This window comes from Alosa pseudoharengus, unplaced genomic scaffold (assembly GCF_046254945.1).
Source record: "Alosa pseudoharengus isolate Yale_2024_CS ecotype anadromous, Long Island Sound unplaced genomic scaffold, YU_APseudo_1.1 YU_APseudo_1.1_scf_10, whole genome shotgun sequence".
Classification (NCBI taxonomy): domain Eukaryota; kingdom Metazoa; phylum Chordata; class Actinopteri; order Clupeiformes; family Clupeidae; genus Alosa; species Alosa pseudoharengus.
Window position 1 is genome coordinate 17510649 of NW_027468565.1, and position 25958 is coordinate 17536606.

At 41.8% G+C, this 25958-nt stretch overlaps 2 protein-coding genes across 2 annotated transcripts; one reads left to right on the forward strand and one right to left on the reverse strand.

Annotated features, from left to right (window-relative positions):
• Nucleotides 1–215: 215 nt before the first annotated feature.
• ctsd (cathepsin D) lies at nt 216–7432 on the reverse strand. Its single transcript, XM_076266144.1, has 9 exons — nt 7300–7432; nt 6075–6231; nt 4133–4256; nt 3114–3232; nt 2727–2926; nt 2430–2552; nt 1639–1783; nt 1304–1402; nt 216–811 (listed from the first exon to the last, which is right to left on the reverse strand). Exons 1-9 carry the CDS (start codon nt 7359–7361, stop codon nt 650–652), a joined length of 1191 nt encoding a protein of 396 aa, XP_076122259.1. The 5' UTR covers nt 7362–7432; the 3' UTR covers nt 216–649.
• A 676-nt stretch (nt 7433–8108) lies between these two features.
• Nucleotides 8109–24371, forward strand: rfwd3 (ring finger and WD repeat domain 3). Its single transcript, XM_076266158.1, has 13 exons — nt 8109–8279; nt 9054–9352; nt 11719–12077; nt 12234–12295; nt 12617–12817; nt 12955–13046; nt 13192–13306; nt 13462–13660; nt 17743–17893; nt 20131–20307; nt 20556–20770; nt 23510–23706; nt 24052–24371. The coding sequence occupies exons 2-13, from the start codon at nt 9072–9074 to the stop codon at nt 24193–24195; spliced, it is 2193 nt and encodes a 730-aa protein (XP_076122273.1). The 5' UTR covers nt 8109–8279; nt 9054–9071; the 3' UTR covers nt 24196–24371.
• Nucleotides 24372–25958: the final 1587 nt, after the last annotated feature.

Sequence of the window (25958 nt, forward strand, 5' to 3'; positions counted from 1 at the left end):
AGCATGAGCAGACAAAGTTCCTCTTTTCTTCCAGTAATACCCAGGACAAGATGTTCAGTTCTTTGTGCTAGTTCTCAGGAGGGCATTTACATTTACTGCCTTTCGTAACGCCAAAAATAACGTAGAAATACTACTACAGAAAAATGACAATATAGGAAAAACTGTTTTGGAATGTGTGCAATAGCACTTCACTAGAGTAATGGTCATTCACCTAGTAGACTTTAAAAGTGTTTATTTCATCGTCATTATCATGAGCTCCATACCACTCTGAGGCAATCAAAGGCAATTAAAATCAACAGCAGTTCTTTAAAATCAAGAGCCTGTCCCCCTCACCACAAATGAGAACAAAAAAACAAAAACAACAAACCATAGTGTTGATGCTAGTTAGCACAGACCCTGATTGCATTCTCATAGATGCTGAATTTACTTGGTTTTATCTTGACAGATTAAAATTCCACAAGCTTTATTTGCCTTAAAATTGGTTTTAAAACACTTTGCAGGCTAGGTTAAGATCAGTGCAAATTCACAACATTATAATGCTACTCTCCAGTCCCGACATGACACAGTTTTTCGCTGAGATTTGTACCACTCTCCTTGTTTCTTCTCCTACCCGTTGACTGACTGACGCACGGCCTACGTCAAAATGGACTTATTTGGCCTTGGCAAAGCCCACTCTATTGCTCTCACGGTCAAACACAGTGTAGTACTGGCCAATGAATACATCTCCCAGAATCCACAGGGGCCCTGCAGGAGGGGGGATCTCCAGGCCCATGAAGCCGCTCAGGCAGATGGTCTTCCCGCCTTGGCTCTCCTGCATGCACAAGAACAAAAGTGGAGTTTCACAGCTACATGGGATGGTCTGTTTCCAGTGCCATACAGGACAGATGAACACACTGAAATAGCACACAGTGACTGCAACATTCTAGATGGTTCTGTCAGCTAGTCAAACTTCCAGAAAGTGGTAGACTGTAGAGGGAACACACCACGATCCATGCCAGACCTGTGGCGGATCTGTTCTAGAGTCAATCACCATAGTTGAGGGATTAACTAGATTAACTATTAATTAGCCTGACTGTCTTTGCTCCCGTTACAGCCCTCACACAACATAATAGATCATATGCTGACATCTAGTGGACAAAAGAGCTTAAGGCACCATGTTGGTAATACAAATGCTCACATGCCTGCCACACATTCTTTTGAAAGACTAGCAGGGAACAAACACAGAAGGGGGGGGGGGGGGGGGGTAATCAAGCAAACAAAAGAAAAGAACGAACACAAATGGGAAGGTCAAGGCAGGACCAACCTTAAGAATGTACTGCTCTCCAGTGAGTGAGTAGGTCTGTCCACCCAGGACGAAGGAAATGGTGGGGAGAGTGGGCACTTTCTTGCAGTCCACCATGTACTGTAAAAACAAAAAGCAAACGCTGTTCAGACGTGGGCAATCATCCGTTCCTCTTGCAACGGTACAATACCTCAAGAGGTGGTTAAATGGCTTTCATTCTAAACTTTGTGGGATACGTCAAAATGAACAGGATAAAATGAATGACTAATGATAGATTCATGAACTGAGGGTTGAGTAACCATATAGGACTGTTTATTGCATGAAATGTGCTTGGGTTAACATTAGCGAGTGGGTACCTCTCCCTGGATGAGGGGGATGGCTCCGATGGCCTTCTGCAGGGCCTTGACCTCGGCGGGGGGTCCAGTGATGAGGGAGGTGCCCGTGTCCACAATGGCCTCACAACCATCCTTACACAGGGTCAGCTGGCTGCCAATGCCCATTCTGTACATTAAACATAAGCACACACAGCAATGATTAAAAAAAGACTTGGGGAACAGTAAAGGGAGAGTCCTGTGTGCACCTGTGTGAGATCTATTGTGTCACATTGACAGATAAGAGTAACATTTTGGAGAAGTGAATGGAGGGGAAGTTTCAAGCACCTCTGTGACTGAAGCGTATTCACACTTCACACAGGTAAAAAGACTATTGCCACCACACAAGAGGCCAAGCTGTGTGGTCAGAGTGTTTTTATTGCGCCAGGCCATGGAAATGTCAGCCAAGAGCTCTGTGTCCTCTGAAGGGGGATTCCTGGCCTGGACACTGCCCCGTGTTTCTAAAGGGCACTGCACCTTTGTGGACAACACACAGCGCTGGGAACAAACACTGCCCTTCACTCTCATGTCTTCTCAGCATCAGGGGTTGGTTGGGTTGGATTTCTGAAGGGGACTTTCCTTCTCCTTCGCCAACTCCTTAATTACTGGCTAGGCTTTTACTAGCTAAGAAGGGGGGGGGGTGCAAAGATTGTTTTCAAGCACAACAACCAACAATCTCAAAATGCCAAACACCAGGATTACATCCCAGAAAACCTCCAGACAAATCTCATTCAATGGGCCCTGCGTGACCAAAAGCTAGAAGTTTCTGCGCTCACCCATCCATGTGGACCTGCCAGTAGGCCTGCCGAGTGACGGGCACGTAGTTGAAGTCTCCGGTGTAGTACTTTGGGTCGGTTCCTCCGAGGAGCAGCTCGCCACCGGGTTCAGTGTCGGGATTCCTGAAACAATGGAAGATGGTGAGATAAGAAAACCATGAACAGAGCTATAGTTAAGCCAACCAAATCCCACCAAAGATGTATGTTTGTTATTATAAAATAAGCATTGTGGACATTGACACTTTAATCGTTCTTCCCTTGCACACACAGCTAGCCATGCGGAGAACGTTCACACACCTGTTAAGGTAGAAGGAGAACACATTCTGCTCCACTTTCTTCTGACTCATCATCATGTCGAACACCGGTGGCACTCCGTCCACAGAGATCCTTGGGTAGGCCATGCCCAGAATGCCATCGAACTTGGCAGCAATGAAGGCCACGCCAGGCTGTTTAATTGCCTCACCAAACACCTGCTTCTCCACAACTATGTCTCCAATCTGACAACAGAGCAACAAGGAGGCAGGATGGAGGGAGGCCAGAAAGATAAAGCGAGAGAGCGAGAAAGAGAGAAAGAGAGATAGAAGAGTGTTAGTCCTTCAAAACACTACTCCTTGCAGAAAAGGCTCCTCTGTTTGCCAAAGGTTAGCATCATTACCATGGTAACCAGAGCATCTAAATGCCTACCGTGCAGCTGTCCTGACTCAGATAGCCAGAGAGGCTCCCAGAGCCATACTGAATGGCGAACTCTGTGCCATTCTTCACATATGTGCTGGACTTGGCTCCGTTGTACTTGTGATGCAGCACTGCAAAAGAAGACCTTTTCCTTAATATTACTGCTTTGGTGAAACAGTTAATATCACTTGTGAAATCTAAAATAAGGGACTTCCCCCATGTTGAGGAAAAATAGAACAAAACAAATGAATCTTGCTGTATTTATTGACTGGGCCAGACACAAACTTAGCCAGTTGTCTGTTCACAATTTTTCTTCTCATTTCATTGGCTTATTTCAGGAGGCAGATGGTGATCAGCCAGCGAGGGATTAAGCCCATGCCTGGACACCACTTCACCCAGCAGACACCACTTAATGAACTTGGCCTGACCTTTGGACATAATCGCCACAATGACACTATGCACTGAAGACTAAACAATTGGGAATAAGTGGTATACCACTGCTTTGTTGAATTTCCTATTGATATGATGCGGTGTTTAGAACGTCAATTACTGTCTGTGCAAACCTATGAAGTAGCTCCAGTTTTTTTGGTCGTATCACACTTGTATATTAATTCTCTGAATTAATTGAAGTTTAAATGAACTGTCACGTGGCATCAGAGCTATAAAATAGCGATCTGACAGATGTTCAGAACATTGCAAAATTGTAGCATTTGACTGAGGTGGCAGACTCCGTGGACGACACTGTGTTCATCACCTCACAGAAAATAGTGCACACCTGTTCGGTTCACAGACAATAGTGCAGTTACGAGGTGTAACCACCTTGAATGTGCATTTCTTTCTGTGAACTGAACACTGTCGTACATTACTATGCATACACACTTTTTATACTTTTAATAATTAATTTTTATAAAATGATAACATTTTTATGATTTTTATGGAAGTCACTGAGTAGCCCCTGTGCCTGTAGCCTGAATGGTGCTCATGATAAGAGTGCAGGACCTTCGTCCAAAGGGAGCAGAAGAAACACTTACAGCAAGCGATATCAGTGAACGAGCAGTGAACAGATGGCACCCACAGGTTGGAGGATCCAGTGTCAAAGACCACCGTGAATGTCTGGACAGGAGTGCCCAGTCCGATCTCCCCATAGTACTGAGCCTGTGGGAAGGGACATTGAAAACCTGTTATATCATACTGCTCTCATAGCACTGCAAGTGTAGCCATAATCATTACTCTGCATTACCCAGTGTGCTGAACCAATGTAAATAACCAATAACCTGCTTTAAATACTGTGGAAAGCCTGGGGAAACAACATTACACAGCAGCTGGTTTCATTAATGAAAACATTGAGACAGATGTGCCTCTAATATAAAATTAATCTACAGCTCCACTGCAGTACATATCCCCATGACTCAGCAAGTTATTGTCTTAAGTCCCACAGCCCCAAGTCAGGACTGGACAGTTACGATCAATTTGACTGTCCAACAGACAACTAAATATAAAAAATAAAAAAAACATGCAAACACATAATCAAATAGACTACAAGCATATGGTTTAGGAAATACTGTTTTTCGGTTCAAGGCTGAGCTATACAAAAAAAAAAAAAGACTGGGGGCCACATTAAAAAAAGGGAGATAAAAAAATGTGTCAAAGAACTCTGGGACCATCTCACCACTCATGGTCATTGCAAAATCTTTGGCATTGTGAAAGTGGCATTGTGGAAAGAAACGTGACCAAACGTTAAGCTTATGTGGACATCCAAGACCCCATGACAATGCCTCTGACAACATCTTAAGTGATGCACTTCACATGACTTAAAAAAGTGCAACTAATCACTCATTTCTTCAATACAATGACAAGGCAACTTTCTCTACCTCAATAGACCAATGCTAATGATTTGTGGAACAGTATGTACATGACCTACAGGGGAAGGAGATTGATAAAAAATTATAATTTATATATATAACTAAGGACTGTCATTAAAAAAATAATCTAATTAATTACATACTCTGTGATTAATTAATCTAAATTAATCGCATATATAATTTTGCTGTGAAGGTATTTTAAATATTTAAATTCAAATGAATCATGGAATAATCAGCATTAGTGACATTAAAGTTCAAAAACTCTTATTATTTTCACTATTCAAATAATTGCCATAATAATCTATGATATGACATAATATGTTGAGGAAATAAATTCAAATGTGCTTCTGGAAGAAGTTTTTTTTTTTCCACATACAAGGCATTTCAGGCCACAGATATAACCTAGGGGACACGATAAAAATTACTCCCCTCAATGTCAACACTTACTTCTTTGCATTGATGTGCGACTATAGAGTTGATGAACTCTGGTGATATGCAAATTCCTTGCTGCAGACATTGCAGAGGACTTTATTTTCAACACTTTATTTTTTCTCTCTCCTTCATTTTACAGTCTAATTTTTACTGACTAGAATGGCTCGGGGTCAAAGGTCATACGGAATCGATTAATCTGCACTAATTTTTTAATCAGTTATTTTGACAGCCCTAATATATATATAAAAAAAAAAAAATTATATATATATATATATATATATATATATATATATATATATATATATATATATATATATATATATATATATATATATATATATATATATATATATGCAGCCCTTCACCAACTTTACTTCATCGCAAAGGAAACCACATTAGTCATCTACACCCTGTGACTTCCTGGCAGACAAGATCTGACACTTAAGGCAAAGATCCTCCGCTTTAACCCTCTCTGCTTTAGGCAAACACTCATCTCTGTGCACACAAAAAAAAAAATAGGCCAACACTGAGCACCTGTTAAACATTATTAGGCCAAAGGCTGGTGCTTTCCCACCAGCTATTCTCACCGTGACCATGAGATTAGCCAGCACAGTGCACCACAACAAAAAGGCACAGGCATCTAAGACAGATCCTATTAGGAATAGGGACGCTCACTCACATCCATGAAGTTCTTGAGAGTCTCTGGTGTGGGGTCATTGCTGGAGGGGAAGCCCTGGTTGTACTTGAGGGAGTTGGTTCCAGCTAGCAGCTCCTCCACCTTCAGGCCAGAGTCAGTGAGCGTGCGTCTTATGGAGCGGAACTTCTTCAGTGGAATCCTGTGGACATGGACAGCATTCTTTATTCATCAGAGTCTCAAAGTACCATTTTAAGCTCGTTTTTTGTGCTTTAACTAGGCCTAGCTGAGGAAATACAAAACATTAAAGCGCTATGTAACTTTGAATGTTTTGAACGAGCACTGAATACAACCCCAAAGATATGACAAATGAGTACTATTATTACCACCATGTTCTCGAGCATTATTCAACGGAAGCAGGCATTGCATGTTCTAGATAAGAACTATTCAACGCCATGTCTACTCGGTGCTGTGTATCAGAAGTTTAAACTGCGGGTCATGGCGCGTCAAGAACTAGGACACCATGAATGAGGTGCCACAACAGTTGGCGATTAACTTGGTGACTTAATGTAGACCTGATAAACAGGTTGATATTCAGCAATTCAACCTTTTATAGACTGTGCACACTAGACAAAGCCGTGGGATAAGCTAAACACATAGCAAGTTTGTTTTTTTTTAAAGATCATAATGCTAGTCACCACGGCTCCACTTCATTGGTGTAGTGTAAAAGCTGATAGTGGACGCACACTGTGCCAGATATGATTCTTTTTTATGTGCATGATATTGCGGTCTTACGCGTGCGAATATTCCGAGTTCCCACTTTGCCCAAAGGTAAAATTCCCTGACTTTCCATGTCTGGAATAGACTTCAGCAAAATTCCATGACATTCCACGGCCCGTGGGAACCCTATTATATGATTATATCACGATTTAAATAGTTGGGACAATGTGTGATACAGCGTGCTGAGAGTTGGGTAAGCTGTGAAACGTTGCCGCGCGCCTACACTTTGCTAAATTTCTCCTTTGGTTTTGGAGAAATTCTTAACTATGCTAACGGTGTTGTAGGCTAGTGAAAAGCCGTATAGATTCAATTATTGTAGTTAGCTTAATTAGAGTAGCTTTACATAGAGCCGTGACTCTGCGAAAATGACAACACCATCCAGCTAACAAGGTAACTTAGCCATCTAGTGCCCTTAAACGCCAAAGAGCAACATAACGTTAGCCAAATTATAAAGCTGCTACTTGCTCATACGATGTAAAGGTTTTCTTACCGCACGATCGCATCGGAGGTCCATGCAAAAACTGAAAACAAAAGGAGGTACAATATCTTCATGTTGCTGACTTCTTTGGAGGACCTGTACGTTTCTGAACTGAGAGAAATGCCGTCGAGATTACTAACAAAAGCTCCTCGGTCAGGTGATGTTTATGAGTCACATGTCATGTGACTACCTTTCACGGCGCGTTCAAGACGAACAGGGGAAAGAAAATATTTTCCCTCTAATTGTTTTTAAATTCTGTCTCGTTTTACCGATGAATATTATTGTACATTTAATGAAAACTTGATCATTATCACTTATTAGCCTACTGAGCCAGTTAGCTCTATTCAGATTTGGCATAGCACATTGTGGTGATGGCCAATCATTGTGTAAATTGGCATTGAATCGCCAATAATTTTAAAAGTGATTTAACATGTATTTGCTGCATTTGTTTCAGATTAAAACAAGCTTTCTGAAAATGTACAATTTGAATCGTCTGGGTGTTACAGGTATCATCAAAGATCCTTGATTACTAGCTTTAACCAGATAATTCCAGAGAATGTCTAATAAGGCTCTGCTTTAACCCTCTCTGGTATCATCAAGTGCCAACCGCGTCATACGCCATACAATGGTATGATATTATGACATTCAAGTAGTTGAGCTGCGATAACAAAGTTGTGGCCCCTCAACATGGGAGTGAAATGCCTATCTCCTTCAGGAAGTTTTACATTTTCACAACCAACCACGATTCCACTCCGTACATACAGGCGGCGCTGATGGATCCACGGTGAGAAGTCACATCTTACATAAAAACACATTTTTTTTCTCCAGAAGAAGCGATGAACTGGCGGGGATATTCGATCTGCTTGGTGATTTGATTAGGTTACCAAAATAATGTTTCTTAGCAGGGAAATAATGATGAGTATACGGTAACAAGAAACCCCTCCATATGTAACAATTCGATTTCTTTGCAGATCCGTGGTTAACCTGAACAAGTAAGTGTACTGTTACCGCGGTGTTGTGTTTTAAGTAAGTTAGTTTAACGCTAGCTTGCCAGCCAACGTTAGCTAACGTTAGTTTCATCAAACGGCAACTTCTTGCAATCCTGCTGAATGAATTGGCACCAGGCACAGATTTAAATTCCATTTTATTGTTTGGTGTAACTTATTTGTTTCTTTCAGTCAATGTCCCGTGGAAGTATTTTTACAAGTTAACGCTAGTTATAAAGGGCAGACTGTATAAAACAGTCATAAAGGGTAGACACCTGGCCATGATTGGTCATATTGCAGAAAGAGGTGGCGTTCGAACACCAGCTCCGAGAATAAAAACGGACTCCCAAGGGGGTAACAGCAGAATTACAGCAAACATCTTCTCACCAAGGCCTGGTTCGTGGATTATCCGCTGCAGATGACATCCATCCATTCACATCTCCTGCCTGGCTGTACTTAGTCTGCTTGTTCAGAGCTTTATGCTGGAGGATTTGTGAATAAGGCCGTCAGTGGCTTCTTCTCATCTCAGACTGTTCTCTGTTCTCCGCGGGTTGTGTTATTCAGAGTAGTGGTAGATTGGAGGTAATGGGTTAGTGGCTTTTTCGACCACAGATCTCTAATTCGTAACATCCTTCTAAAGTACCATGAATGTTGTCGCTCACACTCACTTTTCACAGGAAATATCAATGTTAATAACTAGAATACTGGTGTTAACACTTTTCTATCAGGTTGACAAATGTTAATTTGTCAATCTTTTTCTTTCTCGATTACTTTTCATAGGTTTTGTGTCCCTCTAATATGGATGAGGCGATGGATGTCGATGTCCATTTGGGAGGGATCAACGCACCAGGTTGGTATTCTCTACGAGCCTTGAGCACCGCTCAAGGGATTCTTTTGCCAGAGATCATAGACGATTCCGGTAGCAGCACAGAGGTGGAGGAAGAAGAAGAACCAAGAGACCAGTTTCCTCCAGTTTCGACAGCACCGAGCCAGTTACTAAATAGCTGGCTTCTGAACCGCAGAGCTGAAGCCGGGCCGCAAAGGTCTACTCTCGCGCTTAGGAGGAGACGCATGGCTAGGTAAGCATTGTGAGAAATACTAAATGTCAGTCGAGTTTCCTCCTTGGGTGTGAATGGCCTTGCAGTTTGGTGCAGTGATTTAGTCAATATGTGTGTGGTATGTTGCACACGTGCTAAGTAACCATCACCATGACAAGTGTCAAAATTCTCTCTGAGGATGGCAAAAGCTAGTAAATGGACATTCAACTGATCTTATTTTAGTCACATGTCATGTCAGCTCTTCTCACTTAAGCACTTAACTGCTTGCATCAGCAGCAACCCCCCCACACATTTGGTGCAGTCAGTCACACCACCACCCAGTCGTTTGGTCAAAGTAGAATCAAAGATCCTTGAATGCCTTTCCTGATGTATTGTTATGTAGGCAGAATCAACACTTCCAGCATGTGCACAGTTTGACCAAAGTTCTGTATGTAAATTAGCTTCTGTAACACCACTATCTCAGCAAACCAATGGGTTGTTTGGGAAAATATGTTGTCTTGGCTAGAAGAATACCTCCTCATTGTGGTATTCTGTAGAGCATTGGTTCTCAAAGTGGGGTCCGCAGCACATTCTCAGGGAGTCCCTGACAAAGTTTACTACAAAATATGAAATTGTCTTATATGGCGAAAAATGCTACAGTATCAGTATTTGCCCAATTGATCTGCTGATACATTACATCAATACGTCAAAACACTTTACTATTAATTAACCGCCAACAAAATGAAAGTTATGTGAAGCAAACACAATACACAACACAACACACAACACAATAGGCCTACATTGGACAAAGAAACAACAATCATATAAAAAAAAATCTACATACTGGATAAGTTTGCTAACATGACTATTGTGGTATTAGCACTCTTATGTTTTTAGAATACATATAACCTAAGCATCTAACAGAAAAAAAGGCTATACAGCTACATGATTAACTTAAGTTTTATGTGTTGCGATTATGAGGGGGTCCTTGGAGAATTTTCCACTCCATGAGGGGTCCCCGGCCCACGAAAGTTTGAGAACCCCTGCTGTAGAGTTATTAATTGACTAGTTATTTTCCAAACACATGTTGTGGCACTTTGGAATAGATGGCTGGTAGCTCTAGTTGTAGACGTATATCCACGGTATCAACAGCTCTTAGATAAGGGGTAGAGTCCATAATGAGGAAGATCAATTCAGGCACTCCAAAAGTGGTGACAGCGAGTAAGGAATATGGATTCATTTAAAAAGCCTTTATTGTAAGTGGCTACTTCATATTAAAAAGCCAACATGTTTCGACCTAACGCTGAGGTCTTCATCAGGGCTTAGTATTCACAACTGAGGGCATAGGTGGGCCTATCTCATACAGATAGATGTCTGGATATCAAGTCATGTGACCGCAATAAATGAAAGGTACACATCACACCATGGTGCCCTCCCCATAGAATAAACACCACAGCTCAACAGGTCCCATAACAAAAGAAAATAAATCAAATTCAACATTACACAAAAGAAAGACACAACATTTTCATCCAAGTCATTTACAATAAACAAGTAAAATCAATATCTTCATTTAGACCTGGATACTTTATAGCATTTAGGTGATTTTTCCAAAACGACTCCCTTTTATTTAATTTCTGTAGCCTATTACCACCCCTCGCCATAACACTTCCTCTGAATCTGTCTTTCTGTCAGATTTACTGTTATTTATGTGGTTTTATTAATGTGGGTTTTACTGCACCGCAAGTTTAGTCAGTACTTTAAGTGAAGTTTGCATTATGTGAAACTAGTAGTTCCTTGTGTGTTTTGATGCATTTATGTCCTGCAATTATAGCAACTAGTTTAACTTGTTAAAATAATAAAGGTAGATCTGATTAAAGTTTTAACCAAATATTTACCACCCTGATGTATTATGTTGTTAGCCTGGCTAACTTCAGACCTCATCTCATTGAGATGGGGTCTGGGAACTAGGCATTCATTTTCTCGTATTCGAAACGTGGTTTACGAATGCCCAGAGCCGTTTATTGGGCGCTGCGAATGTCTATCAAATGCGTCTGTGCGTAGCTCATAACGGCTTTGGTGTGTCGTCATCGTCTTGCTGCCCTTCCTCCGTTCTGTGATTGGTTCCTTCGTTGAGGTGAAAACGAACTCCATAGAATCCAGGCTGCCTAGCAGCGTGAATAAAATCGCGCGCGTAAGGTAGCATGGGAAAACCCAGGCTATTATGTTGTGCTATTAAGATCTAAACGTAAGCCTTCCAGTTGGCTGCTTTCCATCATTAGTAACATTTTTGTCCTATAAGAGGCCTTTAGCTCTTTTGCCTGTCTGGGTTCTAAGTAGATTGATTACAAAACTAGTTTACTCTTTTCTTTTCTAAACAACTGTTTACCTCCTCTTTCTGTCTACCCCAGGCGTGTGCTGTCTAACTCTCAGTCAGGACTCCCTACCAGGGGTCCTCTGGATACCCTCCTGCGGGCGTCTGCTGCCAGTGACCCCGAACGCCTCTCCGACACCACAGAGGTCATCAGTGACTCTGAAGAAGAAGAGACGCAAGAGGGGGCAGCTGCCATAGTCCCAGCAGCAGAACCACCACCACCAGCCGCTGCATTAGCAGCAACAGAAGCATCAGGACCAGGGCCTCCTCCTCCTCCTGACCTCCACGGTCATCCTCTGCTGGCCTCTGCCCCGCAGGCACACCCTGGGCCGCCACCGAGCTCCAGCCAGGGCTCCGCAGCCCAGTCGGCCCCACTGCAGGGAGTGACCCTCTCAGGTGTGTGTTCTTTGTTGACAATGCAGTGGGAATTATTTTACAACCTTAAGAGGTTTTGGTCTGTGGTCAGTTTGTCTGACTCTGTGTGTTATTTGAATGTCTGTGTATGTTGGTGGTTATTCAGGACTGTGGGGTCTGCTTGTGTCTTGCGTACAGAGCCAGTTGATGGAGCTCCATCTGAACTCGTGGAGGTTACAGTTCAGCAAGGAGCTACAGAGGTAGGAAGGTCTCGTCCTGAGCTGAAAGTCCTACGGTGACAAATCTCTGTATGCCAGTGTTGCTTTTCAATATATGGGGTCCTAAACATTGCTGTCTCTCAATTGTTGCTAGTCACATAGCTATAGATATTCCTGGGACATGCAAAGGCAGTTTTCACTAAATTATTTTCTTAACCACCAACCAGTGTGATCAGCATGGATCAACAAATGAAATGGATTTTGCAGTCCTTCAGTCTGATATCTTTGTAGTACATGGTAATTCTGTTGGAGAGAATATTGTATCATTTGGAGGTGTAGTAACATAGTTCCATTGCCCTCCAGTTAGTTCCAACACCTGCGGAGTCTCCTGCCGCCTCCCCCGTGCCCCCAGAAGAGGAGGGGGAGGGGGAGTCCTGCCCCATCTGCTTCGAGCCCTGGACCACGTCGGGAGATCACCGCCTGGCTGCCTTACGCTGCGGCCACCTGTTTGGCCACACTTGCATTAACCGCTGGCTGAGGGGGGATGGAGCCAAGTGCCCGCAGGTCAGCAGTCTCACAGGGCTGACACTAATGTCCAACTCCAACCTCTCTTGTTCACTCACACACTCATTCACAGATACATACAAACTCACAGCTCGGAAAGCTAGGTTGCAACCCAGGTTTGATGTTTGTCTCCGCAGTGCAACAAAAAAGCCAAACGAACGGATATCGTGCTGCTGTACGCTCGGAAACTTCGAGCTGTAGACAACTCGGAACAGGAGACACTGAAGAGGTACAAACATCATACGAACTTCTACACTTGGCTCTCTCAAAATTCTATAATGACTAAGAGAACACTTCTTGGAGTTGTTTGTTCATTGTGTGTGTGTGTGTGTGTGTGTGTGTGTGTCTGCGTGTGTCTGCGTGTGTCTGCTTAGATCCTTGGAACAGGAGCAGTCTCTGCGCAGAAAGGCTGAGCTGGAGTGTGCTCAGTGTCGGCTGAAGCTGCAGGTGGCAAACGAGGAGTGTAGCAAACTGCGCAAACGGTTACTGGCATGTGGCCTTCCTGTTACCTCACGCTACACCTGTTCATACCCTTACTCAAGTTTTGTTTGTGTTTGTCACATGAACGCCTCTTAGATTGGAAGAATAGAGGTGCTTCCTAACAAATATGGCTCAATTGGATTCTCTCTCATGCCCTCCTTTAGGAGCTGAGGAGGCTGAAAGCACAGGTGGCCCTGGGCCTCAGCCAGTCTCAGAGCCAGTCTGTGTCATCCAAGGGCCATTACGTCTTCTCCACGGCCGTGATGGTGTCCCAGGTGGGCGGCTGCAGGGTGATGGCCTTCTGCGAGCCCCTGGGCTGCCTACTGGCCTCCCAGCCCTCTGCCCACTCCTCACTCGTCCCTGGTGAGACTGCCCACCCCCTCGTAGTGTGCTTGAGCTCTATTCTTCTGTGGAAATCAGTTAGCCTACATAAGTTTCCATGAATTTTTTTCCAGATTTTTTTTCCCGTAATATATTTCAAAAAGTCAAACTTTAATATAATCTAGATTCATTACACATACAGTGAAATATTCCAAGCCCTTTTTTTGTTTTAATGTTCATTATTCTAATGATTATGGTTTACAGCTCATGGAAATAAAAAAAAAAACAGATTCTCAAAATATTACAATTAAGAATCTATGATACAGAAATGTTGGCCTCAGATGAGCTCTAATCAGCTAGTCAAAGGTCAGAACACCAGCAATGGTTTCCTTCCTGAGCCTCTAATCTCTCAGTCTGTGCAGGGCAATGTTCTTTCCCATGATATTCTAATATTTTAAGATGCACCTGTATCTAGATGATGATAATTGTAGGCCTACCTACTAAAATTGTAAATACTAAATGTGTCAATGTCAAGGACTAGGCATTTATATGTTTTTGTAAACAAACTGAGTTGTGGCTGTGTAGGCTTTCTTGTGCATACCTTAGTGACTTCCCAAAGCTAGCCTGCCGCTTTGTCTAAGGGTAACTGTTGATAGCCTTAGCCATAGACAGCCTTAGCCCTAGGACAAGATATTGGAATATAGCCTTTGACAAGGTGTGGGAACCTTGATAACGGTGTATTGTGTGGCGCAGTGACTCCACTGGAGCGGCAGGTCAACTCTGTGGGTGCCCCTGTGCTGATATGTTGGACTGTTGCCCGTGTTAGTAGTTGCTGTTGGCTGGGCGCCAGTGCCGTTGCTGGCTCGCTGAGCTTGTTTGTTTGAAGGCTTCGTGTAGTTATTTATTTCTCAGGGGCATCAGGGGCCTGTACTACGAAGGGAGCTTAACCTACCCAGATGTACCCGGGTTACTTTGTTAAACCGGGGTTGACAAAACCTGGTTATCATAAGTGGTGTTAATCGGTACTATGACGCTAATTAAGAAGTTGATTTGTTGAACCGGGGTTAACCTAATTGGAGTTTGTGCGCGTTTACATAAAAGGGGCGATGACGCGATCACCTTATTTTACGGACGGGGAATGCACAATTATTGTGACAAGTTACGATGAATTAAAAATCACTCTACGACAAAAATCCTAGCCTAAATGCCTAAAAGTTTTATTTCCACATGTTCTTCAAATATGTGTTACGGAGGATTAACAGCTTGCGGAATGTCTGAAATGAGTTGAAATAATTAAATTGCCTATTTTGAGTTCAAAGAAAGGCTTATAGATGCAACACAATTCAGAAGTGGGCATATATATTACAGTAATAAGGATAATTGAATGTTTAAGTAGCCTCCATTGACTGATTTAGTGCCTAATCCTGTGAACATTTCAGATGCAACACCATTGCCAAACGCACATGACAGCATGTGAAAATGAAACACAAAAACATTATTCAGAATAGTAGGTTTATATAGTTATAGCTTGCATTAATATTTCTTAATTATGAAAACATGTAGGCCAGATGTTCAGCACCACCGATGGAATAGGCTACATGAATGTCCGTGTAACGGCATTGCTATGACGCGTGACATTAGAGACGTCTGCCTAGATCGTCTGACAAAGATAACGAATTCCCTCGGCAGACAAACTATATCTTCATAGAAAATATAGTCCGGGAATCTGGCGGTCTCTAAAACCCCTTGACCTGTGAAGAGATCCCCTCACGATTTGCGCTCCAATGTCGTATGGATCATTCAGGTACGCCGACATTGTCTCGGGAGAAATTGTTAGTGGAGGGGTGGTACTTATAAAGGGTGTGGTTAATGGAAACCTTGGGTTAACCAATAACATAACCTGCTCGGAGCAGGTTTGAGATGCAGTGTAAATTGCCATGGCAGCATACCTCGGTTAAAACCTATCCACCTTTCGTAGTACGGGTTAATCGGGAAGTTACGCCACACGTGATCAAGTTACTCTCGAAGTTACCCAGACAAGCCAGTAACCCCGCTTCGTAGTACAGGGCCCAGGTGTCACCAGCTTGATATTTTCATGTCGTGCAATCATTGTGAAGCACTGATTTCTGGATTGATGCCTCCTGTGGACTGTGATGTAATTGTCACTGTAGACCTCTTTCACCCATGATGTGATCTGGGACATGCTCAGAATGAAAGAGTTAGTGTTTTGAAATGGTTATGTTTAGTCTGGAAACGCTTTGGAAGTGCTACTGTGCCATGCTGAAGGGCCCCTAATGCAAAGACATTATTTCCTTACAGACAATGATGTTTAGGAAAAGGTTAATAATGTTAGCGGCGAAGTAGAAAGTATATAGTGTCATATAGTGGTCAATGCTGATTGGTTAAAGGGTGCATTGTACACCACCAGCTCAGCATAAACTCCTTTCAACCAGCAGAGGGCCAACTATGATCGCTTAAATGCTTTTACATCTGTGGGAATAGGTAGTAGTTTAATTTATCACACTGTTGTTGAGCCTCTACTCCGTATCTCTCCTCCGACAGTGGCCTGCCTCTTTGCTTGAGTGCTGTCATATATATAACATATATATATATATATATATATATATATATATATATATATATATATAACATATATATATATATATATATATATATATATATATATATATATATATATATATATACACATACACAGGGTAGGAATTTCACGGCGGCCACAACGGCCATGGCCCCTTGCGCCTTTGAAAATCAGAGGTTTACAGGCCACGGTGGCCTTGGTGCCCCCTTCTTTCAATATTCTGCTTTGCGTCCTACTAATAGCAATTTTTTTTTTTATTATTATTTTTTTTTTTTTAAGCCTATGGCCTGTCAAAATAATTGTAGCATTCACAGCGTACAGCGTCCAATTAATTTAGTATTTTACGCAGTGAAAAAAGTGACAGCGCAAGAAAGAAATTGCGTCCAAATTCACCCATTCTTCTCAGTTGAACTACTCGCGAAGTAGCCTACTTGTCACACAGACATCACAAGTATCACATGAAAGAGCTTTTTCTCAGCTTTTAAACGATGTTAGCCACTAATTGCTGTGGTGAATGGTTCGTGAGAAAAGTAAATAATATAATTCAATTTAATCATAAATTCTACTGAAGGTTTTGCGTCCATCTCCCTACCCATTCATCTCGGTGAAATACTTCACGAACCCTTCGTTTAACACATGACAAACCTCATATCAGAATAAACAGAAGACCTTACCGAACACAAAGGTGTAAAGCAGTCCCCTGTATAGTTAGCCGTTCCAGAGTAATCCAGTTTTGAATTTGCAGTAAATTTCGACATGCATGGATGTCTCCAAATTTGGGCTTTACGTTTTACAATGTGTTTAAATTGTTCCACATTATTTCATAACGGGCCAAATACAAAATAAATGTTACAAATATCGCCTAGATATTGGTAAATCAGAGGACAGCTGACTAAGAGTTTGTGAAAGTAGCCTTAATGATCACAAAATGCTAAGCATGCATCTAGGCTATTTGGGTTTCTTAAAGCTGAGCTGTGCTTAAATTGTTCAATACATGATTTCATAACAGGCCAAATATAAAATAAATGTTAAATATAGCCTAGATATCTGTAAATATTAGATGATCAGATGATTTACAGTTCTATGTAATATGTCATGTTTCATGTTTTTGTAATGTTTCACACAGTGATGCAGGTCTACTGCAGAGGCTAAATACAACTTTACTGATCATTGCAGAGGCTAAATACAACTTCACTGATCAATACTGATCATTTTTATAGCCTACTACTGTATAGTTAACTTTGGCCTTGGTGCACTGACATGTGGCCTTTGTGCCCCCCACCAAATATGCCCAACTGAAGGCCAAGTGGCCTTGCCCCCAGAATGGTTAAATTCCAAGCCTATGTATGTATGTATGTATGTATGTATGTATATTTATTCATTCATATATACACACACACATACTGGTTTAGAGCTTCAGATCCCCGATCCAAGATGTCGGCGGTGTTGACGCATGGCTGAGAGCCCAAGGCGACATCTAGTCAGTATGTATATATATGTGCTCACTGTGTTTTTCCTCCTTCAGGTTTCGGGGTGAAGAAGATCAGCACGGCCACCATGAAGGCCTGCCAGTACATCCCCATCCACATCAAGCCCATCCGTGGCCTGGCTTTCAGCCGCCAGCAGGACAGCCTGCTGCTCTCCGGCGCTCTGGACAACACAATCAAGCTCACCAGGTCAGACCAGCAGACTTTACAATGCCCCTTTAACATGGACGCCTGTGAGGGATTAGCATTAGGTGGTTCTGTGGGCTATACTATGAATCTCGATTAGTGGGTTATCAAGGTATGTTGCGCTCAAAGCCAGGGTATGCTGTGACACGAAAGTGGCTCTGTTTCAGCGTCGCTGTATCACAATGCTGTCTTATGCTGTCAACCACACCTGGTCGGGAGCAGGTTATGTGCTAAGTTATAGCTTAAATCGTGTAAAACTACCGCCCACTGACCAATCAATTATCTTGAAAATTATTTCACAAATTATGTGAAAATTATCTCACATGTAGGATTCTGTCATATATCTTACAGGTGGAGCTCCGCCTCTACAAACATTTTGGATATTGCATGCGCTTTAATAGTGTTGTATGTGCAAATATCCCACTACGGACGTGTATACCATACAACAACTGATGACAATCAATTTATTTGATGTTATAGGCTAGACCAGTGATATTCAACCCGGGGTCCGTGGAGGTACTGCAGGGGGTCCGCCAAATTATTTCATCTGAAGCATTTTTTTTCCTCTTCAGAAAAATTAAAAACGTCCTATAGGCTACATAAACATAAACAGAATGTAGAAAAGATGATTTGTATTCATTTATAAAATATCATATAGGCTACATAAATATAAACAGAATGTAGAAAAGATGATTTGTATTCATTTATAAAATATCATATAGACTACATATGAGTCTTCATGCAATCATGTGATCACAGTGGGAACATGCACCATTTAGTTATCTTTGCGTGACGTCCATCTGCCCCAGAATTGGTGCCACTCAGCCTGGGTCGGACGACCTCTCACTAGGTAGGCAATGAGATATTGCATCCATACTCAAACTGTGATTGTTAACTGTATAGCTGATGATACAAATCGTTCAGATAGAAATTATGTTGCCCAATCTCAATGGAAGTGTCGCTCAGCAACAGCCCAAATTGTTGTCCCACGATTAATCACCTCAAGGTAGAGGTATAAAAATAAATTTAAACAAGTTCTATAGATTACCCATGTTACAGATAATGTACATGTTAACATGTGTAGGGGTGTGTGGGGGGGTCCGTGCTCAGTGTCTCTCAGCCAAGGGGTCCTTGGGCTGATAAAGGGTTAAGACCCCTGGGCTAGACACTAAAAATGACTGTAGTGTAGATTACGCTATCTCTCATAAATGCGGAAGTAATTGTTTTTGTAATATAGGCGGTCTTGTGCATCTCCACGTTTCATGATTGGCCAACATCATCCCAACACTGAGAACGCGCACAGATCTGATAGCATATTTTTTTTACTACCATATTTCTCTGGAAATCAGGATCCAGTCTTTTATTATTTTCAATGAGGGGCCAGAGCCCCTCAAGGGAGAGATGCATGTTTGTGTCACCCCATCATTGGTTTCACCAGTATTCTCTGACTACCAGTCTACCAAACAAGTCTACCATATTTAAGTTACACACAAAGAGAAGGAGTGACCTACTATGAATATGCAATGTAAAGGTGTGGTGGAAGGGGATGTGGCCTTTTGGTCTTGTGGCCTTCAGCTTCTATTGTCTTTTAATTAAAACTACCCCCTTTCCTGGGAAGTTCTTCAGAGGCCTGGCCACATGCTGTTTCTACAAACATTAACGTTTCACACTTGGTGATAAGCAAAAAGCCTCTAGACAGGCTTTTATTGAATTCTAATCATTCAAGGATAACCAATGGATACACTGCATACAGACCAAAGACACACACAGGGTACACATGGGTACAAAAATCACAAATGACCATAAGAAGTACACAGTATGTACATTTACAGAAATTATTCTGATTCACAACACTTTCAGATCTGAACTGAAAGCCTAGTTTGACAAATATATCACATAACTGCTATCGTAGTATCACTTAACATACCCCTGAGTCAAGGCTTTGTGTAGCCTGGATATGTCTATAGCCTAGATATGTCTAATGTGCTTCGTAATATACCCCACTGGTGCATAGGCTGTCATCTTGATGTGTTGATGTGCACAGGGGCCTGCTGAGGTCTTACCATAGATGTAGAACTTTTTAGGACGTATGCAGGTTTTTCAAAATTGCTGTTTATGTAAAATGTCATTTTATATTTTTGATGATTGAAACCAGACACAATGCTGATGCCTAAAGCATTTCAACAGGATTGTAAATAGTTGTCAGCTGGTGTTGAAGTTCTGTATTTATGTGATTGTAGCTTGTTGACGAACACGGTGGTCCAGACCTACAACACTGGCGCGCCTGTGTGGAGCTGCTGCTGGTGCCATGACAACAACAACTACGTGTACGCAGGCCTCACTAACGGCACAGTGCGGGTCTACGACATGCGCGACACCAGCACACACGTGCGTGAGTTGCTCCCACAGGGCACCAGGTCAGGACCACTGCACTCTTAAACCCTGCAACATGTCTGCACAAATTACGACGTAAACAGTCATTTCTAACTTATTAGTACATAAATGAAATAAACAGACGGTAAATGCATTGTAGGTATTGACCAAGATTAAGTTGTGCTTATGGCCGTATAGACATCAATAACAGTCTCATGTACTCTGTTCCAAATCTGTGATCGCACGATTCCCTCAGATGCTCAATCCATCTTGTGCGCTGACCTCTCCTCAGGTGCCCAGTGGCCTCTCTGACATACCTCCCTCGCGCGGCCTCCAGCGCGTTTCCCATGGGCGGCCTGCTGGCGGGCTCCCTGGAGGGCGGCTGCTTCTGGGAGCTGCAGGAGGGCACCAACTACCAGCCCAACATGCTGCCCCTGGAGGCCGGCAACTGCATGGACATCCAGGTGGAGCCAGAGAGCCGCCACTGCTTGGTGACGTACAGGCCGGGTGAGTGGATGCGCTGAGGTGCACTCAGGCAGCAGTCTCCTTCCTACTTACGGCTCCCACACACAGTTGCATGTGGTGCAGTGTTTCCCACAGAATTGAATTCTATTTGTGGTGGTAGATTTGCAGAATTAACTTGAATGTAAGAGTTTTTAACAAATTAGTGCAGCGTGGTTATGATGCTAACCAGATTTAAGCACAATTTAGCACAACCTGGAAAATCATTGTGTGGTGGTCAATGTTGATATTGTGGTGGACCGCCACTAATAAGTCACTGTATGGGAAACACTGTGGTGCAGTGCTAGAGACGCATCCCATGCACTTTACATGGGCTTACGTCATCCGTTGGCGAACTGAATTGTGGGTCCGTTGTGTCGCGTTGCTCCCGTCGCTTGCGTCGAAAAGTTCAACTCTTGCTGCACCGAGGAACAACAACAGAAGGCACCAGCCAATCAAGTTACGGTTATACTTCAAGTAATTTACATAGCTACCGTCAGGGACACCACTTGCATGCGTTGACGGAACGCAACTGTGTGTGGGAGCCGTTACTCATTCGCTCCATCTGGGGCTCTGCTTTGTTTTTTGGCTTTAATGCAGTTCAGGATGTGCTGTTGTTAGATGTGACTTTGCTGTAGCAGACTGTGTTTGGAAATTGGACAGCATAGTATTAACATTTACATTTAATCATTTAGCTGGCACTTTTATCCAAAGTGACAAAAAAGGGAATAATCAATGTACAGTGCGACAAGGATGTGCATATAAATATGCTCTCTTTTTAGAACAAGTCCTGCACAGGTCCATTTTTGGAGACCCGCACCCACAAAGTTCAGCACTAGATCCGACCCGTCACCCATGATGATATCAAAATGAAATCCGCACCCGCCCAGACCTGTTAATATTTGGCCCTTTACCCAACCCGTGCCCGCGATAAATCACACACAAGCTAAAATCACACCCATGATGATATCAAAATGAAATCCGCACCCGCCCAGACCTGTTAATATTTGGCCCTTTACCCAACCCGTGCCCGCGATAAATCACACACAAGCTAAAATCATTCCCATTAAAGTGCTTTATTTTTATCTCTCACCTCTCAATCACAATATAGGCTCTCTATGGGCTAATGAAACAGCCTGACGGGCACTTTCTTTCGCGCTATTGGAGCACGTAGGGCTACAAAAATAGCCTAATACAAACATTTAACTGGCCCCTGTAAATTTTCACATTTGATTTGAGTATTTCTCATTAAATCTAAATCTTAAGCTAATGAACAATATAGCTTAAAGTGCGCTTTCTTTTGCGCGATTCAAGTAGCCTACCATTGGCACCTTTTAAATAGGCTATGGAACCTGACGCATTGGGTACTTTTATTCAACTTTTCACATTTGATTTGAGTATTTCTCATTAAATCTAAATCTTAAGCTAATGAACAATATAGCTTAAAGTGCGCTTTCTTTTGCGCGATTCAAGTAGCCTACCATTGGCACCTTTAAATAGGCAATGGAACCTGACGCATTGGGTACTTTAAATTTTATTCAACATTTTGCATTAGGGCTAAATCTTACAATAACGAACCATAGCCCAAAGCTTGCTGCATCAGAGCATTACACAAATAGACCTATCAATGTTACAAGAAACCAGAAATGAATGTTACAAGAACAATAGGTAGCCTATATATACAGTTATGTGCAGAATAACAGCAGTGTGTTTTAAAAAATTGAATAAAGCTCAAAATCCTTAGAACCGCTGTTAATTCCATAATATCAATGCATTGGGAACACTGCACATTCAATTTCAAATCAAAACATGACCAAAATTGATCATGTTATACCTTTACAGAAAGTGAAGAAAAAGGAATGTTAGCTGTTAGCAGTGTTTGCATTTTTCTTTACAAACTCAAACATTTACTGTATAAACTGAAAAATGTCTCAAGATTTTGCTTTACTTTGAATCCCTGCACTAACATCTAGTTGCATTACCATTATTTCTGAGAATTGCTTCACATCTGTGTTGCATGGAGTCCACCAACTACTGACACCTGTGAACAGGTATTCCAGCCCAGGACGATTGAACTACATTCCACAATTCCTCTGCATTTCTGGGTTTTGCCTCAGAAACAGCATTTTTGATGTCACATAGGCCTATGCCTATGCTGGCAACGCTCCAACTTCGAGATGCATCGAAGAAATCAAAGTCTCAGGAGTGACGTGATGGTCAAAGGTCGTAGCCTATCGTTGACTAAAACACATATTTGCAAAGTGGTAATGGTAATTTAGACATAAAAATATTGTACATATTTTTCATTTATGTTTTATTTCAGCAAACTAAAATACTGTTTTGGTTCTCATCCACTACCCGCCCGCAAGGAGTTCTGTATCCGCCCGCATCCCCGCCCGTGAATTTTAGGAATGTCACAATCCACCCGTTTTAGCAACTTTTATGCGGGTACCAGATCTGTCCATTTTCTTTTTCTTAGATATAACATCATATATTACATATTTAAGTAGGCATTTTGTTGTGCAATCTATTCAGATCAAACTGATGTGCTGGGTTTTCAATAGAATCTTGATCGTCCACGTCTTCAGTGTTCCGACACTGTTGTCTTGTCGGATCAAGACGATGCAGGAAAAGTTTGATGTTGAAGATGACTAGCTTTAAATAATACAAAATAGGTCATACATCTTGTTCTTGTAGTGGTCTATCTTCATATAACTGACTGTCAACTGTTTGTCTGTGCTGCAGGGCGCTCTAACCCGTCTCTGCGCTGTGTCCTCATGGAGATGAACCGCACAGCTCAGGTGTGCTGCTGTTCGCCAGTGCAGACCTTCACTGCAGGAGCCTCCTCCAAGATGCTCACCAAGAACTCCATCTTCAGGAACCCCACCAGTGACGGCTCAATGCTGGTGTGCGCAGGCGATGAAGCCTCGCAATCAACCATGGTTAGACACTTCTTTTTTTAATTTATTTTTTTAAATCAGTCATATATCTGTCTATACCCTTAGGAAGTCATATGGTGCTTTCCTTGTGCGCTCCATGTTGGCTCTGTTCCAGTTGTAACTTGTAATTGTAATGTCATGTGACACTGGAAATGATTCCACTTCATTATGAAATACAATGTTGCCTTTGTCTTTGCCTTTAATTAGTAAACTCATAGAGCCCTTTACACTCAACAGGGCACCATGCAATGGTTTTGGTTTTAATCACATGATGAGTAGTGCCTTCCTATCCATGTGGTGGTGGTGATGCCGTGGCTGTAGAACTCAGTTTTTTCTTTTCTTCTGCAGGTATGGGACGCTGGCAGTGGGGCTCTGCTGCAGAAACTCCCCTCTGACCTCCCAGTCCTGGACATCTGCCCTTTCCAGGTGAACCAGGGTCACTACCTCGCCTCACTGACAGAGAAGATGGTCAAGATCTACAAGTGGGAATGAGACGATGAGGTATCAGCAGAATGGCTGAGTGTTGTACCTTATAGAATTATGTTTTATTTTATATGTACAACTGTACCATATTGACAAGAGCTTTTATATCTGTGATTCATGCCAAATAAAATAAGTCTGTACATATGTATATTTTTCAGTTGCTAAAATAAATGTGTTGAATAATACTGCTGGATCTGACTATTTTTTTAATGGGACTTGAGACAAACCATCACTAGAGACTGTTCAAAACCTTAAAATATCAGTCAGCAAGGGCTGACTGTACAAAGCCAGCCAACCCTAAAGCTGAAGTTGCAACCCATCAGGAAGCCTTGAGCCAGGAGTGTCTAAAAAAACCCAACAGATTTAAATATCTCAATTCTATTTTTTTCCCTTTGGAAGATGAATATTAACAATTGATTCTGGCAGATGTACATCTCTGTTCATTGACTTTGTTGTTTTTAAAAGCTATGAATCATCAAAAAAAGCATATGTTTGTCCAAGATTAAGCTATCCTAAAGTTGGTTTTTATTGTGTGTGTGGGATGACGGGCAATCTGAACACAATGCACTGCCTGGAAACAGTTGTAATTACATTGCATCATGCAAATCCTCGATAAACAAGCCAGGGAATATAGCTTTTCTCTTTTCGCAAAAGTAACATAGGCGATACTTAAAGGACCAGTATGTAGGAAATAATGGAAAATAAACTGTAACCATTCCAAAAATTATCACCATATGAGAGCGTATATCAGAGAGTAAGGAAACACGATGAATTGAAGTAATGGCTTATTTGACAATATTACTCTAACCCGTAAAACCCATGAAAAAAAATGAGTTACGGGGCGGAATCCTTTGGAATTTTCATTTATGTTTTGAACGATTAATTCTAGAATAGCATAGTAATAATGCTAAATATGTTATGTTGGTTGGTATTTTTTGTTTTCACTATGGCAAGCGATTTTAACATTTTCCCGCTAGACTGGATGTATTGCAGATATCTGTAATTCAGTTTTGCCTAGTCAAAACGAACATTTTAGATATCCGCAATTGAATTCTTCCTATCCATAATTGTCATTTCAAATATCCACAAAGACATTCTTCCTAGGACAAATGACGCCACATTTGCCATTCATTTCTATGGGGTTTATCATTACGGATATCTACAATTCAGTTGCAGATATCCACTACGTGAATTACGGATATCTGCAAATGAATTGTAGATATCTGTAATTCCAGTTAGAGATATCTACAATTTGATTCTGACTAGTCATAACTCCAGTTGAAGATATCTTTAATAAACCTCAATTCAAGATCTACATGTTCCTTTTCAGATATCTTGAATTAAGTTTTGACTAGGCGAAATGACATTGTAGATATCTGTAAATGGAATTATGACTCTGCTACGGATCTAAAGAGCACGTCTTGCACAATAATTTGCACTAGTCATAATGACGTTTGAGATATCTTCACCTTTCATTCTGCCTATTCAAAACTGAATTAAAGATATCTGCAATTGCCATTTAAGATGTGTGACGAGTTGAATGTTGTTTTCAATGACATGATGACATATCTGTAATTCAGTTTTGCCTAGTCAAAACTAAATTACAGATATCTCTATCTGACGTTTCGACTAGTCACAATTACGTTACAGATATCTTGAATGACAATTCCAACTATCCAAAATGTAATTGCGACTAGTCAGAAAGACGTTGTTGATATCTACAATGTTAATTCCAGATAGTCAAACTTAGCGGGTAAATGATAAAATCGCTT

Bases quoted from the DNA above. Each gene is read 5' to 3' on its own strand.
- rfwd3 (XM_076266158.1), top strand. From the start codon at position 9,072: ATGGATGAGGCGATGGATGTCGATGTCCATTTGGGAGGGATCAACGCA. The intron at 12,078-12,233 runs GTGTGTGTTCTT...TCTTGCGTACAG, and splicing joins GCAGGGAGTGACCCTCTCAG to AGCCAGTTGATGGAGCTCCA. The intron at 12,296-12,616 runs GTAGGAAGGTCT...ATTGCCCTCCAG, and splicing joins TTCAGCAAGGAGCTACAGAG to TTAGTTCCAACACCTGCGGA.
- ctsd (XM_076266144.1), bottom strand. From the start codon at position 7,361: ATGAAGATATTGTACCTCCTTTTGTTTTCAGTTTTTGCATGGACCTCC. The intron at 3,233-4,132 runs GTAAGTGTTTCT...CTTCTTTTGCAG, and splicing joins GTTCACTGATATCGCTTGCT to TGCTGCATCACAAGTACAAC. The intron at 2,927-3,113 runs GTAGGCATTTAG...CTCTGTTGTCAG, and splicing joins TGAGTCAGGACAGCTGCACG to ATTGGAGACATAGTTGTGGA.